This window comes from Hyaena hyaena, unplaced genomic scaffold (assembly GCF_003009895.1).
Source record: "Hyaena hyaena isolate Hyena2069 unplaced genomic scaffold, ASM300989v1 scaffold_631, whole genome shotgun sequence".
Lineage (NCBI taxonomy): Eukaryota > Metazoa > Chordata > Mammalia > Carnivora > Hyaenidae > Hyaena > Hyaena hyaena.
In genome coordinates this window covers 998,943-1,018,349 of record NW_024081264.1, presented here as the reverse complement: position 1 = coordinate 1,018,349, position 19,407 = coordinate 998,943, and the positions used below count along the sequence as shown (strand labels likewise).

Genomic DNA, 19,407 nt, shown 5'->3' with positions numbered 1-19,407 from the left:
TCTCTCTCTAAGTAAACATTTAAAAATTTTAAACAATAATAAGATCACTTAAACAAACTAGTCTCTAACCTCAAGAAACACCTACCCACTGACCCCAGCAGCCGGGAACTGGCCCGGACATGCGCCGGAAGTGTGCGCCGGAAGTGGGTATGGCCAGCCCGCAGCTTTCTGGGACTTGTAGTTCGAGGCCCTTAGGCGCGGGCGCGGGTCAGTCTCGGAAATCCTGCGCTTGCAGGTGTCGGATTCCACGTGGGAGGTGAGACGCTCAGGACAGGCGACGCTGCGAGCAGGGAGGCGTTCTGTGGTTGGGATGTGGGAGTGCCGCGGTGGTGGCGCAGGACCCCTGAGACCCGAAAGCCTGGCCGGGCGGCTGTGAGAGGGCGCGCGACCTGAAGGAGGTGCGGCCCGGGACCGCACGTGTGTTTGTGTGGGAGTCGCGACCGCCGCTGTGTCCGCCAAACCCAACCATAATCACCTGAGACTAAACAGCCCCCAGCGCAGAAGCGACTGCGGCTCCGAGGGGCCCATCTCTCTTGCCCAGCTTAGCTCTGGCTTTGACTGGCCTGGAGGCTTCGAAGTTGGCCGTACCGGCCATTTCTATGCCGGTGACTGGCCTTATTCCAGGGTTTTGGGTGGACATTAGGTGACCGAGAGGGGCCCCTTTGAGGGACTTGGGTTTCTGTCCCCACAGCACTCACACCCCAGAAATGAGGCAGGTCGGGGAAAGCGCCTCGGGGATTCGAAATCCATTCTGAGGCAGAGCATCCAAGCTCAGAGCTCCTACTGCTCTTTCTAGAACTTTAGGGCAGAAATCAGAATCTCTGAGGAATGGGTCACATCCTAGTGTTGCTGGGGGCAGCGGAATCTACTTACAATTTGTTCAATCCAAAACCCTGTGGAGAGAGGTGAGGGAGGGGCAGCATGGAGAGACTAGAAAGGCCGCTCAGGAGATGGCGTGGGAAGGGCTACCGGAAAGGGGTTAGGAGCCGGAGCTCAGTAACTTTTTTTCTACAGTCTTGTTCGACCGGCTGGTTTGTATCCTGCAAGGTGGACTTGATTTTCATGGCTGTTTCTCTTTCCCTGATGACACTTGTCCAGGACGCTGTCCTTCCAGAGAGGAAGAAATGACCAAGTGCCAGGTGAGTTGGGGTTTCTTCTCTGTGAAAACGCCATCTGTTTGAGAATGGACAGAACCTTTCTAGCTTGGAACAAAGAAAGAACATCAGCATTAATTGAGTGCTTATGTGGTGTCAGGTCCTGTCTTTGTTCTGTAGGATCTTTTTATTGTCAGAGGTTGCTGCGAGACCTAAAGTATTGTGTAAATATGGGTGTAAGAACATTAATATACCAAGGTCATGTAGCTGTCAGATGATGTCTCCAGAGTCTGCACAGGTGGCTGCTTGCTTTAAATTCCACATCAGTTTACACTGAACCACCCTGGCTCCATGAACTTGGCCCACTCCCCAGACCAATGTGCTGTGCTCTTCCATTGAAAGACTCCACATAACATCTTTGCCCGGTTTTCTCTCAAAGCCTCCCATTTCCTGCCAAGGCATTTCACTCACATTGAAAGTTATTCAGAGTTATCACCTGTTCCAGCCAATGCTAAGTGGTCTCAGGAAAACAGAATTATAAATTGTGGTGCTTTTCTGCATGAGCAGATTCTGTGTGTGACAAAATACACACTTAATAATAACTATTGATTAAACATTAAAAAGTTTGTTAAATACCAGCACAGTAGTTACCAAAACACTCCCAGTAATACTTCTTAATCAAGCTGTTCATCAGTTACCTGTGGTGTTTTTTAAGAATTCAGATTCATAGCCACTACCCTTCCCCTAAACCTACGAAAAGGAGAATTTCACTTTTTTTTTAAATCTCATTAGCTTCTGTACAACCTAAGATTTGTTGGATTTGTTGTGAGATATATCTCTATAAACTTAACATGAGCATCATTAAGATAGGTAAGATGGGTTCTTTATCTTTTATACTCAGGTTGCTTTGTTCCCTTTACCAACATATCTACATATTTAATTGGTACAATAAATTGTTAAATTACTGAGTAGTACTTTTGTAAAAACTGATTGCTTGTTTGTCTCCATAAAACCATTCCTTGAAAGTTACCTCAAGACTGACACTTAGAATCATAGAACATTTGAAATGGAAGGGGCCCACCAGCCTCCTCTCTGCCTCGGTTGCTGGCATTTTACAGAGAGCTCTAAATCTGGGGGCTGAAGGGAAGCACCACGTCCTTTGTTGCAGAGAGCAGCAGAGTCAGAAGGAAATCCCGTGTCTTCTGACTCTATGTTCTTCCTTCTCCATAACTAAACGGGTCAATTACACCAGAAGTTACTTGAATAAAATATCAGGCTGGATTTTAAGGAAGAAGTAGTTGGTTCTTCACACTACCACCAAAAAGACCATCTTTTTGCTTGGCAAATACAGTTCTTATATACATAGGAAGAGACCATGAGCTCTTATAAAAATCAGTTTAGAGGGCAGTAAGCAGCCTCAAAGTCCTAAGAGCATGCCATCTCTGTGCCTTGAAAAGAAATTGAGGACTTCAAGGGAAATTAATATGAATGAGACCCTGTGCTCTGTATATTTTCCTTCCTTTTCCTCTACCTAGTCCCTGATGAAGATTATTTATCATGTAATTGGGTATTGCTAATATAGTGAAATTTGAGATTCTTTTGAATTTAAAAAAGGACTTTATTCCACCCATACTTTTATGTACCAGACATTGTCCTTGAGTCTGAAAGGCAGGAGTCCCAATTTAACTCCTCCCTCTGTGACCTTGAGTAAGTCACTTCACTATCCTGAGCCTTGGTTTTCTCATCTGTAAAATTAGAGTGTTTACTTTGATCTCAAAGTTCACTTTTACTTGTATCTTTTCATCATTCATTTAAGTTGAATGTGAATTTGTAAATATCATTTAGATTCCCAGTCAATTGTGCTAGTTGCTGGGGAATTAAAGATTAGTTGAACATGGCCCCTATCCTTTAGAATCATGTAGTCCAATTTGGAAGACAGATTTTAGAGCTATGGTAAAGATATGTGAAAAATACTATGAGATCTTGAAGGAAGAGGCATTTAACTTATCCTCATGGTTCATAAAAGCAGTTGTTGATTGTCCTGAAACTGGACGGAATTACAAAATGGGTGGGAGAAATAAAAGTCAGGGCAGAAGCAGCATGTAAAGGGTTATTCTACTACAGCATGACATTTGGTTAATTGCAGGTAATCTAGTCTGACGACAGCTTTTGTCTAGCTCCTGACTTCTGCATTACTGTTTTCCTGCCTCTGAGTAAATTGTTGGATCCAGCAAGGATGGGCTCTGGAAAGGAAGTGGAAGGTTATATGATATAAATAGTTTTAAGGAGTTTGACATTTGTCAGGTGGGAACAGGAAACTGCTAGTCCCATGACCTTCCCCTTTGGTTGGCCTCCAGGATACTGAGTCCACCTTGGGTGTAACTCATTAGCTCCATTGATATCAGGGTCCTTCATTCCCAGCTTTGTCTTTAGCAGACCCACTATTTTCTTTCCCTTTGTCACACTGATTCCTTTCATTTGGGCCACTGTCCTACCATTTCTTATCCTGGAATCTTGAATCTACTGCAGAATTAGTCCATCAGTATATCCTTTTCATTCTTGGCATGGAATTCTCCTCACCACTTTATCTGTGGGATCTTAAATAAAAAATTAATAACTCTGTCTTTCAGTCTATGGATGAAAGATGACAAAACTGGTATTTTAAAGATTTGGTAAGGAGTTATTGTGGTCTAGGTAAGAAATGGGGGCCTTATCTATGACAGTAAGCAGTGAAATAAAGAAGGGAGATTGAGGAGAGAAGAGTTGACAAGATCTGAAGTGGCTTGAATATTATTGAGGTAAGGAGGGAGTCTTAGACCATCCAGATGACTGAGTGGAAGATAGTTAAAAAATGAAAGGGAAAAAAGATAATTCATGAACTTGAATTTCAGAAGGAAGAAAAAGATTGGACCTAGAATGCATGGGGAGAGGTTAGCCTCCAACAGAAAGAAACCTTGTTCTCTGAGGTTGAGAAGAAAGTCTGGTTGAAAGGAGTGGCTAATCCTAATGCTTGATGTTCCCCTGGCCCTTGTCCTAATGGGTATATGTATGGCACCCTGAGGCAGCAACCTCCACTTCTACCACTTCCGTGTCCCACCATCACACAGGGACTTGCAGGCTTCTTGAGCCCAATCTCATCTCTCCTTCCTTCCAGGGCATTGTGCCAATGGCTGCTGGTCAAGGAGGAATTTGCTTAATGTTTTAGGAACTAGTGACATTCAAGGATGTCTCTTGGGGCTTCCCTGAAGAACAGCAGGGCTGCCTGGACTCTGCTCAGAGAAAGCTGCACTGAGCTGTGATGCTGGAGAACCACAGTTGGTCTTTGAAGGTAAGAACACGAGCCTAGACACATGCTTACGGGAATCTTTGTTTCTTCAATTTTAAATAGTGATGGCGCCCCAGGGGGTGTGGTTTAGAAATTAAAGTTTCCTAGTTTCTTTTTGCCTCAAAGAATGTTTCTGAGTATTCTAAGCAGCCAAAGAATTTGGCTTGTTAAGAATTGGAGAACCATAGGGGCAACTGGGTGCCTCAGTTGGTTAAGCATCCGACCCTTGGCTTCGGCTCAGGTCATGATCTCACGGTTCATGGGTTCGAGCCCCGCGTCAAGCTCTGTGCTGACAGCCAGCTCAGAGCCTGGAGCCTGTCTTCAGACTATGTATCTCCCTCTTTCTCTGACCCTCCCCTGCTCATGCTGTCTCTCTCTCTCTCTCTCTCAGAAATAAATAAAACTTTCTTAAAAATTAAAAAAAAAAAGAACTGGAGAATGTAGCTTTACTGAATCATCTTAAAAACCATATCCCTTACAAAATCATCCCTTGGGACTGAATTTGCTTTCTGTATAGTTACTCAGTATCTTGTCTCCCAGTTGTGATCTCTCAGAACAAGGTGAAGATCATTATATAATGGAAAATAAACTCCAAAGGAATCAGTTAGATATAATGGCAAATTATAAGCCCAGGCTAATACATGAAAGAGGAGTCCCTTTTTAAATATTCCCAAAGTTCTCTCTGAAGTTTTCTGATGTATGGAGAAAGCTAAGACCTCAAAAGGATACTTTCCACATACTGATCTGCCTTTTTCTAGTCACTTATTCCCCCCTCTTCCTTTTCAGAAGGTTGTGGTCTTCCCCATTTACACTGACCTTCTTATCTGTACTCTGTCTTTTCCTACATTTTCCCCACATTGGCCTTGGACTAGTTTTGCTCAACTTTATTTTCACTAAATATCCCCTGCCCTACAATGTCTAGTTTCCATTGCTTCTTTTCTTACACATTCAGGGACTCATCCATCTCCCCTTCTGAATAGAAGACAATACTTGTGATGAGACAAAATTGCATGCCATAAAGAAAAATATGGATATAATTGACAGGTTTTCTCAAGAACATTCTGACTCATATCAAAGGGTGTTAAACATTTTTGGTGTAATAATTCATTTTTAGGTATCTACTATAAGGAAATAATCAGTACTCCAGCGGAAAATTGTGGAGAATGATAAGTCATTACAGAATTATTTAAAACAGTGAAGGGGTGCCTGGGTGACGCAGTCAGTTAAGTGTCCAGCTCTTGATTTTGGCTCAGGTCATTACCTCTTGGTTCATGAGTTTGAGCCCTGCATCAGGTTCTGTGCTGGCAGTGTGGAACCTGCTTAGGATTCTCTCTCTCTTTCTTTCTCTGACCCTCCCCCACTTTTTCTCTCTCTCTCAAAATGAATAAACTTTAAAATAAATAAATAAAATGAAATAGTGAAAAATTTATTCACCAAACATATCAAAGGGTGTTGATTATACAAATTATAGTGGAACATACAAGGGAAAAATATGTACCCATTAAAAAATATAATGATGGGGCGCCTGGGTAGCTCAATCGGTTAAGCATCCGACTTCGGCTCAGGTCATGATCTCATGATTTGTGGGTTTGAGCCCCATGTCAGGCTCTGTGCTGACAGCTAGCTCAGAGCCTGGAGGCTGTTTCAGATTCTGTGTCTCCCTCTCTCTCTGACCCTCCCCTGATCACACTGTCTGTATCTTTCTCTCAAAAATAAATAAAATATCTTTAAAAAATTTTTTTTAAATATATATAATGATAAAGAATTTTTAGAGGCACCTAGATGGCTCAGTCAGTTGAGCATCTGACTCTTGATTTCAGTCCCAGGGTCAAGGAATTGAGTCCCGTGTGTGGGGCTCCATGGAGCCTGCTTGGGTTTCTCTCTCCTTCTGCCTAACTCTCCCAACTTGCATTCTCTCTGACTCTGAAATTTTAAAAAAATTTTTTAATTAAAAAAAATGAATTTTTAAATATTTATTTATTTTGAGAGAGACAGAGTGAACATGGTGAGGCAGATAGAGGGAGAGAATCCCAGGCAGCCTCCACACTCAGCACTCAGTGTGGAGCCCAACACAGGCTTCAGTCTCTTGAACCACTAGATCATGACCTGAGCCAAAAACAAGAAGTGATGCTTAACCGACTGAGCCACCAAGGTGCCCCCCCAAAAAACTTTTTCACAGATGTAAGATACATATATACCTACTAGGTTAAACCCTGTGAAATTGTCATTCTCTAGTAAAAGCAGACATTGTACAAAAACCACCAAAAAGAAGTAACCTATAATAGTGGCTATCAGGGTTTTTTCCTGCCTCTGTCCACATGGTTCTCTTCCCTCAGTAACTATGGCTCTTGAACCATTATTTTCAACTAAACCTGGGAGGTGAGGTAAGCACCACAGAGTGAAGAAGTCCCTGTAAGGAGTGAGAGGACTGTACTTCCATTTTCTTTATATAAACTTAATGCCTGTTCTCTTTGCTTCCAGTTTCAAGCTCTATGCTAGGTTTTTGTTTTTCATTGGTAAGACATTGAATGTGGTTGTCCAGCGTTTTTTAATGCAAATTAGATATAAAAATGCCAAAAATTGGGGCACCTGGGTGGCTCAGTCAGTTAAGTGTCCAACTCTTTTTTTTTACCTGCCAAATTACATCCAGTTTTATTTATTTATTTATGTATTTATTTACAAATAGTTTATTGTCAAGTTGGTTTCCATATAGCACCCAGTACTCATCCCCACAAGTGCCCTCCTCCATGCCCATCTACCCCCCCCCACACCCATCAGTCCTCAGTTTGTTTTCATCATTCAAGAGTCTCTCATGGTTTGCCTCTCTCCCTCTCCCCCACTATTTCCCCCCTTCTTCTCCCCCTTGGTCCTCCGTTAAGTTCCTCCTAATCCTCCTATACGTGCAAACATATGATATTTGTCCTTCTCTTCCTGACTTATTTCGTTCAGCATAACACCTTCAAGGTCCATCTAGGTTGCTACATATGGCCAGATTAATCTCGGCTCAGGTTTTGATCTCAGGGTCCAGATTCAGGCCACACCTGGATACCACCTAAAAAAAAGTCTTGAAGTCCCTCTCTCTCTGCCCTTTCCTTGCTTGCTGTTTCTGTCTTTCAAAAATATTTTTTAAAAGGGGGGACGGGGTGCCTGGGTGGCTCAGTTAAGCAACCAACTTTGGCCCAGGTCATGGTCTTATGGTACATGGGTTCGAGCCCCATATCAGGCTCTGTGCTGACAGTTCAGAGCCTGGAGTCTGCTTCGAATTCTGTGTCTCCCTCTCTCTCTGCCTTTTCCTGGCTTGCTCTCTGTTTCTCTCTCTCTCTCCTCTCTCTCTCTCTCAAAAATAAATAAATGTTAAAAAATAATAATAAAAATAAAAATTTAAAAATCTCGAAAAGTCAGAGAACACAGAAGTATAATATGAAATGATATCACTAATAGTAGTTTGTGTATCCTTTCTTTTAAATGTACTCCATATATCTGTGTGTTGTGTGTTACAAAAACTAGTATCACAAGTATTGTATGGCAAGGATGTTGAAGCAGTGTCCTGTGACCATTTAATAACTTTGGCCCACCTCATGACTTAATTGTTCCAAACTGCACTATTTTTCTTCCTTTTTTTTTGTCCATTACTTTTAAACTTTGTGAACAAAGGAATACATTCACCTAGGTAAAGCGAAATGTATTGAAAAACTTATAAACACCAGGCTTCATCCTCTGCTGCTCCTCATGCCACAGGATGGCTTCTCATAGTCCCTCAGTTTTAATCCTTTAAGTTGTTCTTACTCTGTTTGCCTTCATATTTCAAGTAACTTATGCAGCTACTTCTTTTTTTTTTTTTAAGGAACAAATACATTCATATGGTTAAAAAACATAAAAAGGTACGCAGTATTACTTGTCTGTTATACCTAAAAAAAGCTGAAAAAAATGTCAAGTGAGGACATTGAACATCCTGGGGAAAGGCAAAAAATATATTATGCATGAGCAGTGAAGAGTTCCCAAATGTACAAAACGTTTTTAAAGTATTAAAGCTATATTACGAAAATAAAAAGGTACACAGTGTAAACCTTCCTTCGTGTCCCTAACTCCTCTACCCAGGTTCTAGTCATTTACTATCACAAGCCACCTGCAGTGACTAAATCTCATACAGTTATCATTTCACAACTCTACCTGGAAATCTGAAGAATGAAACCCCCAAGCCAAAATGTGGAGTGCATACATGTGTGATTTTAATAATTGTCAAAATGTCCTTCTTGGGGTGTTACAAATTTACACTCACAAGCAGTGTGTCTTCAGGCTTTCAGTTTTTGCCAGTTTAACAGGTGGAAAATGGTATCTCATATAGTTTTAATGTGAGTTTATTGTAATATACTGCTATTTTTCAGTTTGTCAATATTTTATATTTTATATTGACTTCTTTAAATCATAAATGAGGATTTAACTCTTTTACATTATTTTCCCCCAACATCCACCCAAGGTTAATGCTTATATTGCTTTGACTTCATAACTATTGTTCCCTACAAGGTCAAGTAGTATACTATGATTACACTTCCTTTTTTCCCCCCACTTTCCTAAAGCTGATGCTTGCTTTTTAAAATATTTTATTTGGGGTGATTTTCCATGCTGTTTTATAGTGGTTTGGTTAATTGGTTAATTATTATAGTTTTCTTTTATGTAACAACAATTGATTCAACTTAATTGTCTATTTTATTGACTTCTTTGCTCACTGCTGTTTCTTGTATCGTGTATCATCTTTTTCACAATCACTTTTCCTCCAAATGGAAGATAATGCTCAATTATTCCAGGTTTCCAGTATTGTTTATTGGTAGTTCGGTGTTAGCATACTAATTCTCATTTATTTGCACACAACCTGCCTTTTCTGTCTGGATGTTTTTAGTGTTTTGGGGAATTTTTTTTCCCCTGAAGTCCTGAAATTTCGCATACAATTTTTAGCATTCAGTAAGCACTGAATTGTGAATTTTAGGAAACATTTTTATCTGTTACTGCTTTGATCATTTCTCTCCCTCCATTCATTCTTCACTATATTCATGGAACTCCTACAAGATGGGCTTTTACTTTTATCTTTCCATCTGTCTTTCCTTTTTACTCTGCATTCTAGAAGAATCCCTCAATCTTCCATCTTAGCCATGTGTTCATTTTGCTACTCGACCCATTGAGATTGTAGACCTTAGGATCTGCTTAACAGTAGCTATGACACACATTACTTAACCTTTTCAGTCTTGGATTTCCTCATGTATAGAATGGATGTCCTAAGAATTCCTCTTACATAAGATTGTGCAACTAGTATCTGAGTACTTCAAATAAGCATGATAGGTCATAAATACTACAATTGTCATCCTTTTCAGTCCTTTTATAAATTTAAAAGAATTCTGATTATTTTTCATAGCAATGTGTTTATATTTTATTATTAGATTATGTTTTCTATATGTGATATCTTCTCAGATTTCTCTGGGATCTTAATTATGTACCTTTTAAATCGTTTCCTCTGTTCATTATTTCTTGAGTTTACGCCAATCTTCATTTATGTTAGTTTTCTACTTTTTTTTTTAGTCTGCTTATATTGTTTTTATTGTCTGATATTTTTTTCAAAAGGCATATGTTCACAGTATGATACTGGAATGTGTATCCTCAGCTGATGTATGGCCCTCTTTGGTGCATGCATGCTATACTTATAGAGGACATCTCTGGTGATTAGGTTTGAGATAGATATAAGAATCCAAATGGTGGGTGGTTGTAGACCCCTTTTTTAAGGTTGCTTTTTTCAGCCCAAAATTAACTGGGACGTGCCCTGCTTTTCAAGTTATCTCTTTTAGCAGAAATCCCACTTCAGGGGTTACCTTGAATCTTTTTTTTTTTTTTTAATGTTTTATTTATTTCTAGGAGAGAGAGAGACAGCGTGAGCAGGGGAGGGTCAGAGAGAGAGGGAGTCACAGACTNATTCATAAAGAATTGGAAAAAATCAGAGGTTTGATTATAATCCAAACCTGGGACTGCTACTTTGCTTATACTGTTACATCTTGCTCTCAGTAGTTCTGAGCTCCAGAATAAAAGACTAAGCCACTGCAGCATCTTTTCTCTAAGCCTAAATTTTAACTTCATACAAAATACAGTGAGCCTCTATTTCCAAAATTTTTTTTTCTAAAATATTTTATTTATTTCTAGGAGAGAGAGAGACAGTGCGAGCAGGGGAGGGTCAGAGAGAGAGGGAGTCACAGACTGAAACAGGCTCCAGGCTCCGAGCTGGCAGTCAACACAGAGCCCGACACGGGGCTCGAACCCATGAACCACAAGATCATGACCTAAGCGAAAGTCGGACGCTTAACCGACTAAGCCACCCAGGCGCCCCAACCTTGAATCTTTATCCTGGGCACATGTGGAGTCAGTTGCTTCGTTTGTACTTTATTAACCATGTCATTGTGCAGGTTCAGTATTTCCTCAACTTCTGGTTCTCTCTCCAGCCCAAATAATACCATTAGGAGTTTTTCTTTGACAGACCATTTATTTTGTTCTTGAGGCTTTCTATGGGGACCCACCCTTAGCCAACCAATATTTCATTTTTTGTAGGGAAGAGGGTGTCTGGGAAAATGGTGCTGCTAATGGCAACAACTAGTCCAACCGTTAGACATGCCTAACATGAATTCATAAACCTGTTTCCAGGATAAACCTCTCTTACTTTATAATTGTTTATTCTGAGTTTGGAATTTGAATTTCTAGGACTTTTTGAGATCTTTTAGTCTTTTATTTTAATTTTTTTTTTTAACATTTATTTCTTTTTTTTTTGAGAGACAGGGTGAGACAGAGCGTGAGCAGGGGGAGGGGCAGAGAGAGAAGGAGACTCAGAATACTAACCAGCCTCCAGGCTCTGAGCAAGCATTCAGCACAGAGCCTGATGAAGGGCTCGAATCCACGAACTGTGAGATCATGACCTGAGCTGAAGTCGGACACCCAACTGACTGAGCCACCCAGGTGCCCCTGAGATCTTTTAGTCTTTTAAGCCCTTTTCTGTATGTGATTTGAGCTGTGCATTTGAGTTTTGTTTTGTTGTTGTTGTTTTTTCTGGATTCACCATCAGTTCCCATTCATCTGCTTTTTATCATCTAGGAGTTCCTCAACATTTTTATTCTGCTGATTGCAGCCTTTCTATTTTTCCAGGACTATTGTGGACTTCTTTTTTGTCACCTCAGTGTAATATTAAAATATTCACTCTAATTGTTTTTGATGAACATACATACTAGTAAGTCTAAAATCTACATTCCTAGCATAGTTCTCTCTCAGGAATTGCAGACCCATATTACTGAACAGTGCAAGAATGTTCCATCAGTACCACAAATTAAACAAGTCAAAGCCTGTTTTGTTATTGGTTCCCCACTTTATCATTCTAGCCTGTCTTACCATGTATACCTCCATATCTGATCAACTCAAGTAAGAATCTTAAGGATCATGCTGGATGCCTCCTTCTCCTCCTAAGTTTAGTCAGTCATCGTGTGATTTAGAATGAATCTCTCCCTTTGTCTTGATAACCGTCCTTATCCTTTGCTTCAGATTTGCTGCAGCAATTGTTTCTCTACCTTAAGTCTTGCTTATTTCTGATGGTGTTTATAATCGCGAAGTCCGGTATTTTGCTCCCCACTGAAGTCCTTTAAATCCCTGAGGGTTGTAATCCTAAATTCTTATAGTACACACCAAGCCCTTTGTTCTGGCTCCTGCCTTCCTCTCCAGAGCACTTTTTACCACTGTCATCTGTTTTATATCCTTCACAAGGAATTGTGTATAGTTTTCCAGAGCATGTCGTATTTCCTCCGCATTTTCACTCCCCCCCGCCCTTCCATTTGGTCCCAGAAATCTTCCCCAAGGTTTGGGTTGAATTCCTGTACTCTGTGCTCCCATGACTGGTTGTGCATGTGACTGGTGTCACACTTATGGTTATCACTGTTGATACTGTCTTTCTTCCCAGTATTCTCTAGCCTAACCAGAAGGGAAGAGCCCCTTCCCAGTAGGCTCCTCTAGGCAGAAGAATATCTGTTTTCTTCTTTGTATCCCCAGCACCTCTTAAAGTGGGTTACCAATTAAATGCACATTTAATTAAAGTAAAATGAAGTAGAGTGAAATGAAATGTTATTTGTGACAAGTACACATTCATTGCCTCTGCAAGGTTAGGGAAAAAACACTTTTATTGGCTATGTTTAAAAGCTGAGACAAGATTTCTGCCTTGTGTAGTTAAGCCTTCTCTCCTTCTGATACTAACCCAAAGGACATGACTATAAGGACAAGACTGAACTTTTTCCTAGTTACTAAATCTTCAAGCATTAGGCATTCCAGCTCCAAAATCTTGAAATCTACTCTTTGTATGTCCTTATCACTGAATTCTCTTTGTTCCCTAGGAGACTTGAATGAAAATTCTATGGAGAATCTTCAAGAAAAAAGGACTTAGGATCTATTATATAGGGGCTTTTCTGCTGGCTAATTTTAGAAGATATGGTCAGCACAATAACAGAGTCAGGATCGTATTCTGAATCTTCCGGGAGAAGTGTACAGGACCCTGAACTAGATTTTTCCCTTTATCAGAAGTAGGGAGAAGCATCTTCTGTATTTCTAGAAACGAGCAGTGTGGTGACTCTTCAAAGTGATGATTACAAAAACATGGCCAATGAAGAATATTTGTCTTTGAAACTCCCAAGCCAAATGGCCGCAAAGGACTCCTCAGTGACTTTCTGTAAAAATGAGCCCCAGGATCCTCAGAAAAGCAAAAGTGTGTTTATAACTGAAGAAGGCACTGAGAGAAAAGTCTCAGAAGGAGAAAGTCCTCCCATGGACCATTGTTCAGAGAACCTTCAAATTAAACTTACATCTGATGTAACAGGACTGGTCTCACCATTGGTCAGTGGTCAGGCAACTTGCCAGAATGGCCAGTTGAAAGAATCTTTGGATCACTTTGACTGTAACTGCAAAGACATCTGTGGTTGGAAATCACAGGTAGTCAGTCGTAGTCGTCGGAGACCTCAAACAGAGGAGAAACACTGTAACCATTATAACTGCAGGAAAAGACGTAACAGCAGCTCAGGCAGTAATCCATGTGAGAAAATCCACACTGCAGAGAAACTACACAGATGTAGTCGGTGTGGTAAGGACTTCAGTGAGCGCTCAGAACTACTACTTCATCAAAGACACCACACAGAAGAAAAGCCCTACAAATGTGAGCAGTGTGGGAAGGGCTTCACGAGGAGCTCCAGTCTCCTCATCCATCGAGCAGTCCACACAGATGAGAAACCCTATAAATGTGACAAGTGTGGGAAAGGCTTCACAAGGAGTTCAAGTCTGCTCATTCATCACGCAGTCCATACAGGCGAAAAGCCTTATAAATGTGACAAGTGTGGGAAGGGCTTTAGTCAGAGCTCCAAACTGCATATCCACCAACGAGTGCACACTGGCGAGAAGCCCTATGAGTGTGGGGAATGTGGTATGAGCTTCAGTCAGCGCTCCAACCTGCACATCCACCAGCGAGTCCACACTGGGGAGAGGCCCTACAAATGTGGGGAATGTGGGAAGGGCTTCAGTCAGAGTTCAAACCTTCACATTCACCGGTGCATACACACAGGTGAGAAGCCCTTCCAGTGCTATGAATGTGGGAAGGGCTTTAGTCAGAGCTCTGATCTTCGCATCCATCTCCGAGTACACACTGGAGAGAAGCCCTATCACTGTGGCAAGTGTGGGAAGGGATTTAGCCAGAGCTCAAAACTCCTCATCCACCAGAGAGTGCATACTGGAGAGAAGCCCTATGAGTGCAGCAAGTGTGGGAAGGGCTTCAGCCAGAGCTCCAACCTCCACATCCACCAGCGGGTTCATAGGAAAGATCCTATTAAATAAGGTCTTCAGTCATATGCTCATACTGTAAAGACTTGAGTATTTTTAATATCACTCTTTATTCTCAGGAGAGAGATCATAGGTTATTCAGATATGTTCCCTCACTGAAATTCATTCATTATTTAAAGTATTTAAGTACCAACCACTTTGTCATGCTATATAGAGAACTGACTCTTCTGTTTCCTCAGATGGGTAGAGTGAAATGTCTATACTTTGCAGTTCAGCCAGTGTTATTAGAACTATATATCCTACCCAGCCTTTTTAAGTGCAAGAACTTTATATTTGTGCAAACAGAACATGTTTCCCTTTGTTCACATTCTCTGAGAAATTGAAACTCTGGTTTCTCTTCAAATCCTGTGCCTTGTGTTTTTCCTATTTCCTTCCAACTTTGATTAGCTCTCTCTGAATTGTGATTGCACGTGTTAGTTTTAGGTCAAGGGAGTGGTTGGAGATATTATGGGCATGAAATCTCTTGTGTTTATGGCAAAAATATACCAACAATGCATGGCCACATGACAAGTAAGTAGAGAGAAGCTACTTGTGTGGTACACCCCATATACTATGTTACAGGATATTGAACACATCCGCCTTCTCCCCTTAAGGCAGCTGCTTAGGAACAGAAGTAGTTATTTTTCCTGGGTGCGGTTGGTCTATTGGGGTTCATCCAGATCTCACCACTTCACCCCCCCATCACCACCAAACTAAAGCCAAGTAGGGTACATATACCATGTTGAAACATAGCAAAAATGAAATGTATATATCTAAACGTATGTAATTCCTCACTACCTCATTTCCTTGATTTTCTTTGGCATTCATGTCAGTGCTAAGCAAAACAAGGGAGTCCAGAGAGAAAGTTTCTAGTATTTTTCTCTTTGGGCTTATCTTTTGTTTAATACTTGATGTACCCCCGAAAGCCATTTGTTTTCACAGAATCCCCAGCCTCTTTAAACCTCACTATAGATCTAGAAGTCTGATTTATAAAATTATTTTTATATTTGGCTGAAAGTACTTCACATAAAAATAGCCACCTGGGTGGCTCAGTTGGTTAAGCCTCTGACTCTGTTCAGGTCGTGATCTCACATTTCATTAGTTTGAGCCCTGCATCATGCTCTGTGCTGACAGCTTCGAGCCTGGAGCCTGTCTCTCTCTGCCCCTCCCCTGCTCATACTCTGTCTCTCTTTCTCAAAAATAAATAGATGTTAAAAAAAATAGCTATATAAAAACATTTTAAACTATTTTAGAGTATGTTTGGGATGACCAGGGTTAAAATATGCATTGTGTCACATACAATTCACTTGCAGTGTGAAACTAGGACACTTCAAAGAGGCATTTATCCCCTAGAAGTTCATACAAGAAGCTCAAACAACAGTTGAAAGTAGAAAAGTGATTGCATACATAACTAAATTGGAATTTACTATATAATGAGCTCCTGACTGCAGCCCTCATTTTCTAACTGATGGTTAATGATTCTTCAGCCAGTTCTCAGGAGGTTATCTAGTGTTTAATATCCCAGTTTTTCACCAATTACTAGTATCCATACATGAAAAATGGTAGGAAAAAGATGGATGCCTTATTCATTAGCTTGAGAACTTGGGATGTAACTAATATATCCTGACCAAGGTAAGCTGAAGTAGTTAACTGGACATAGATAACAGGGAAAGTATACATTAATTTTCAGGAAACAGCTCATCTCTATTAAGGAATAAAGGAGAGAAATTAAGACATTTGCCTTTCTTTAGAAGAGAGTTCCAGAATCTTTGACCCCACCCCTGAGTAAGCATTCTATATGCAATGATTAGGGTGATATATAACCATCTTCCCTTTAGCCATTCCATAATATCTCACCTGTTTGGATACTCTAAGGCAGCATCACAAATGATGTGATTCTATTTCACCAATCTCTAGAATAATGAATGCCTCTCATTCCTTCTACCCTCATAGATCATACCTCAGTATCTGTTCAGGATTTCACTGTTTGTCACATATGTCTTCTGACTACCTGATGTATGGAATATAACTGAGATTTGGAGCCAAATATGAACACAAGAACCTGTATGCTTTGAGGATAGGAGGAGGTCTGAAGTCCAAATCTCAAATGATTATAAAATAGCCTGTTTTCCCAAATTTCCTTTTAAACATAACTTATGATATCAATGTTTTTAACTATGTTTAGCTTTTACTATTTTCTTTTAAACATCACCTTTCTTAATACAACTGAAATATCAGAGTCCTTGGGAAGTATTTCACTGACTATGGGAAAGAAGTGTGTGAAAAAGAGGACTTACACATGAAAATACAGGAGGAACAACAGGGGATATGTCACATTTCATCAGATCGTAAGAAACGATTGGGGGGGGGAGCACTTTGCTAAGATACATCCCAATTTCATATAAAAAAACGTATGTGTGCTTTAGGATTGTTGAAAAAAATTTTTTTTCAGAGTTCAGGAGTTGCCCTTGCCTTGATACTTGAGTTAAACAAAGACCTTTGGATATTCTCAGTAATCATCAGTTATATTCAATTAATAATTCTTTCACTATATAGATTACAGATTGTTGAGTACTTGAGACACTTTTACAATTATTAAAATTCTTACCAATTCATTGGGTGCTATTCCTTCTAACATCTTAAAGTCAAAATACTAGTGAATATGTGTTCATTACTGGTAGTCACATTCACAAATTATAATCATTTTAACTTTTTTTAGGATTTTATTTTTAATCTGCACCAAACATGGGGCTCAAATTCAAAACCCCAAGATCAAGAGTTGCATGCTCTACCAACTGGACCAGTCAGGCACTTCTAATATTTTCATTCTTCCTTCCCACCCCCCACCCTGACAGCCAGAGTTAAGGGATAGAAAGAAATATGGAAGCTCCCATGGCTTTCTCTCTGTACTTTAATTGATGAGAAAGCATCATAATTGGTCATGGAGTGCAAGACTATACCCTAGGTAATGAAAGCTAAGCAAAGTTCAAAGCAACATGCCCAAAGTAGTTGCAAGAGTAAAACTGGCACTGAATTGGTACCTGAGAGCAGGTAATAACAGTAGTTCAAGAGTAAGATCTGGGAAAAGCTAATACATAGGAACATGTGGCAGCTGATCAGCAAGGATGTGGACATTTTGACCACAAAAATGTCAGTGTTTGGCCAACCCAAGCAAAATGGCTAGCAGAGAAAGGACTAGAAAGTGTACTTTTTGTTAAACATCTCTCTGGACAGCATTAAAGTGCTAAAAAAAAAAATTTTTTTTTTTACATTTATAAAACCACAGCAATAAAGAGAAGAGGAGTAAGACCATAACAAACAAATCTCAACAAAAATTTGAAAGATGGAAGGGCAATGACTATTGCATCAGAGCAGAAGCAGGCACCATTTAAACTGCTTGCATATGAAGATAAGGACAAGAAGGAACCAGTTTGGTTCCAGTCTAGAAATGCTTAATACTGTGGAAGAGGGGAGTGAGACATGAAGGGAAAGCACTGAAATCAATGGCCACGTGTATACGGAACATTCACTTAACCCCATACACCCATGCCCTCATCCCGAATCTTTGTGCCCTTCCCAACCAGAGATTTACCCTCCAGCAAAAGGTGGAAAGTTCTTTTCTACAGAAGTTGGCCCCGAGGGAGAGACCTATATTCTGACATTTGAGAATCCAACAGAAAAACGTCGCCTAGCTCCAATACATAGCTTCAAAATGCACAAAATAAAAACCAATAAAATTGGGGTACCTGGGTGGCTCAGTTGGTTGAGTGTCTGACTTTGGTTCAGGTCATGATCTCATGGCTCATGAGTTCAAGCCCTGCGTTGGGCTCTATGCTGCCAGCTCAGAGCCTGGAGCCTGTTTTGGATTCTGTGACTCCCTCTCTGTCTGCCCCTACCCCATTCATGCTCTGTCTCTCTCTCTCTCAAAAATAAAATAAAAAATGATAAAGTTGAAGGACACATGGATGACTCAGCTGGTGGAGTATGCAACTCTTGTTCTCAGAGTTGTGAGTTTGAGCCCCGTGTTGGGCTCAGAACCTACTTTTTAAAAAAATGGTAAAATTGAAATAGATTTAGACAAATTTTCAAGTACTAAGGTTATTTCAAGTATTTCAACACTTAAGTGATATCACAAATAGAAAATCAGTTAAAGGTATATAAAACCAACTAACTTGATTAAATGACATATATAGAACACCACCCAACAACAGCATAATATGTATTCTTCTCAGGTGCAAATATTATGAGCTACAAAACAAGTTTCAAATGACTTAAAAGATTTAAAGAATGGAAACTATACAATGGTATGACCAGAAAAGAATTAAATTAGAAATCACTGACAGATATCTGAAGAATCTCCAGATATTCGGAAATTAAATCACCCTCCTAAATGACCCATGAAGAGGAGGTAAAAAGGAAAATTTGAAAATATTTTGAACTGAAAGAATATATTGAAATATTTGGATCTAGCTAAAGCAGTATGGAATTTTATTAACTTTATGCCAATAAATTCAACAATATAGGTGAAATACAAAAACTTCTTGACAAACAAAAACTACCAAAGCTCACTCAAAAAGAAAAGAAATGTGAGTAGCCCTAAAAGTTGAATTTGTAGCTGACAACCTTCCCCCACAAAAAAAAGTGCATACCCAGATGGCACAAACGAATATTTAAGGGAGACATAGCAACAATTCTACACAAACTCTTCTAGGAAGAAACACTTAACAACTCATTTATGAGCCAACATTACCCACATACCAAAGCCAGAAAAAGACCTCACAAGAAAAGAAAATCATACATCAACATCTCTCATGAATACAGATGCAAAAATTCTTTTAAAAAATAGCAAATTGAAACTACTATCTATAAAAGATGGTAATACCTCACAGAATTTATCCTAGGAATGCATGTTTGCCATAGCATTCAGAACCAAGGTATATCATCATACTGACATACTAAAAAAGAAAAACCCTGTCTTATTTAAATGCAAAAAAATATTTTAAAAAACATTCATGATTTAAAACTCTCAATTGGTAAAGAAATAAAGGTATCATCCTCAATCTAATAAAGGACGTCTATGGAAGAACCAGCACCTGACATATTTAATGGTGAAATAAA

General features: G+C 39.9%; 1 protein-coding gene across 1 annotated transcript; it reads left to right on the top strand.

Annotated features, from left to right (window-relative positions):
- Window positions 1-213: 213 nt before the first annotated feature.
- On the top strand, window positions 214-14,652 carry ZNF239 (zinc finger protein 239). The gene is given in 4 exon segments (XM_039257744.1): window positions 214-256; window positions 1,048-1,139; window positions 4,249-4,422; window positions 12,822-14,652. A coding segment is annotated over 1 exon segment (1,389 nt). The 5' UTR covers window positions 214-256; window positions 1,048-1,139; window positions 4,249-4,422; window positions 12,822-12,915; the 3' UTR covers window positions 14,305-14,652.
- The last annotated feature ends 4,755 nt before the right edge of the window (window positions 14,653-19,407 follow it).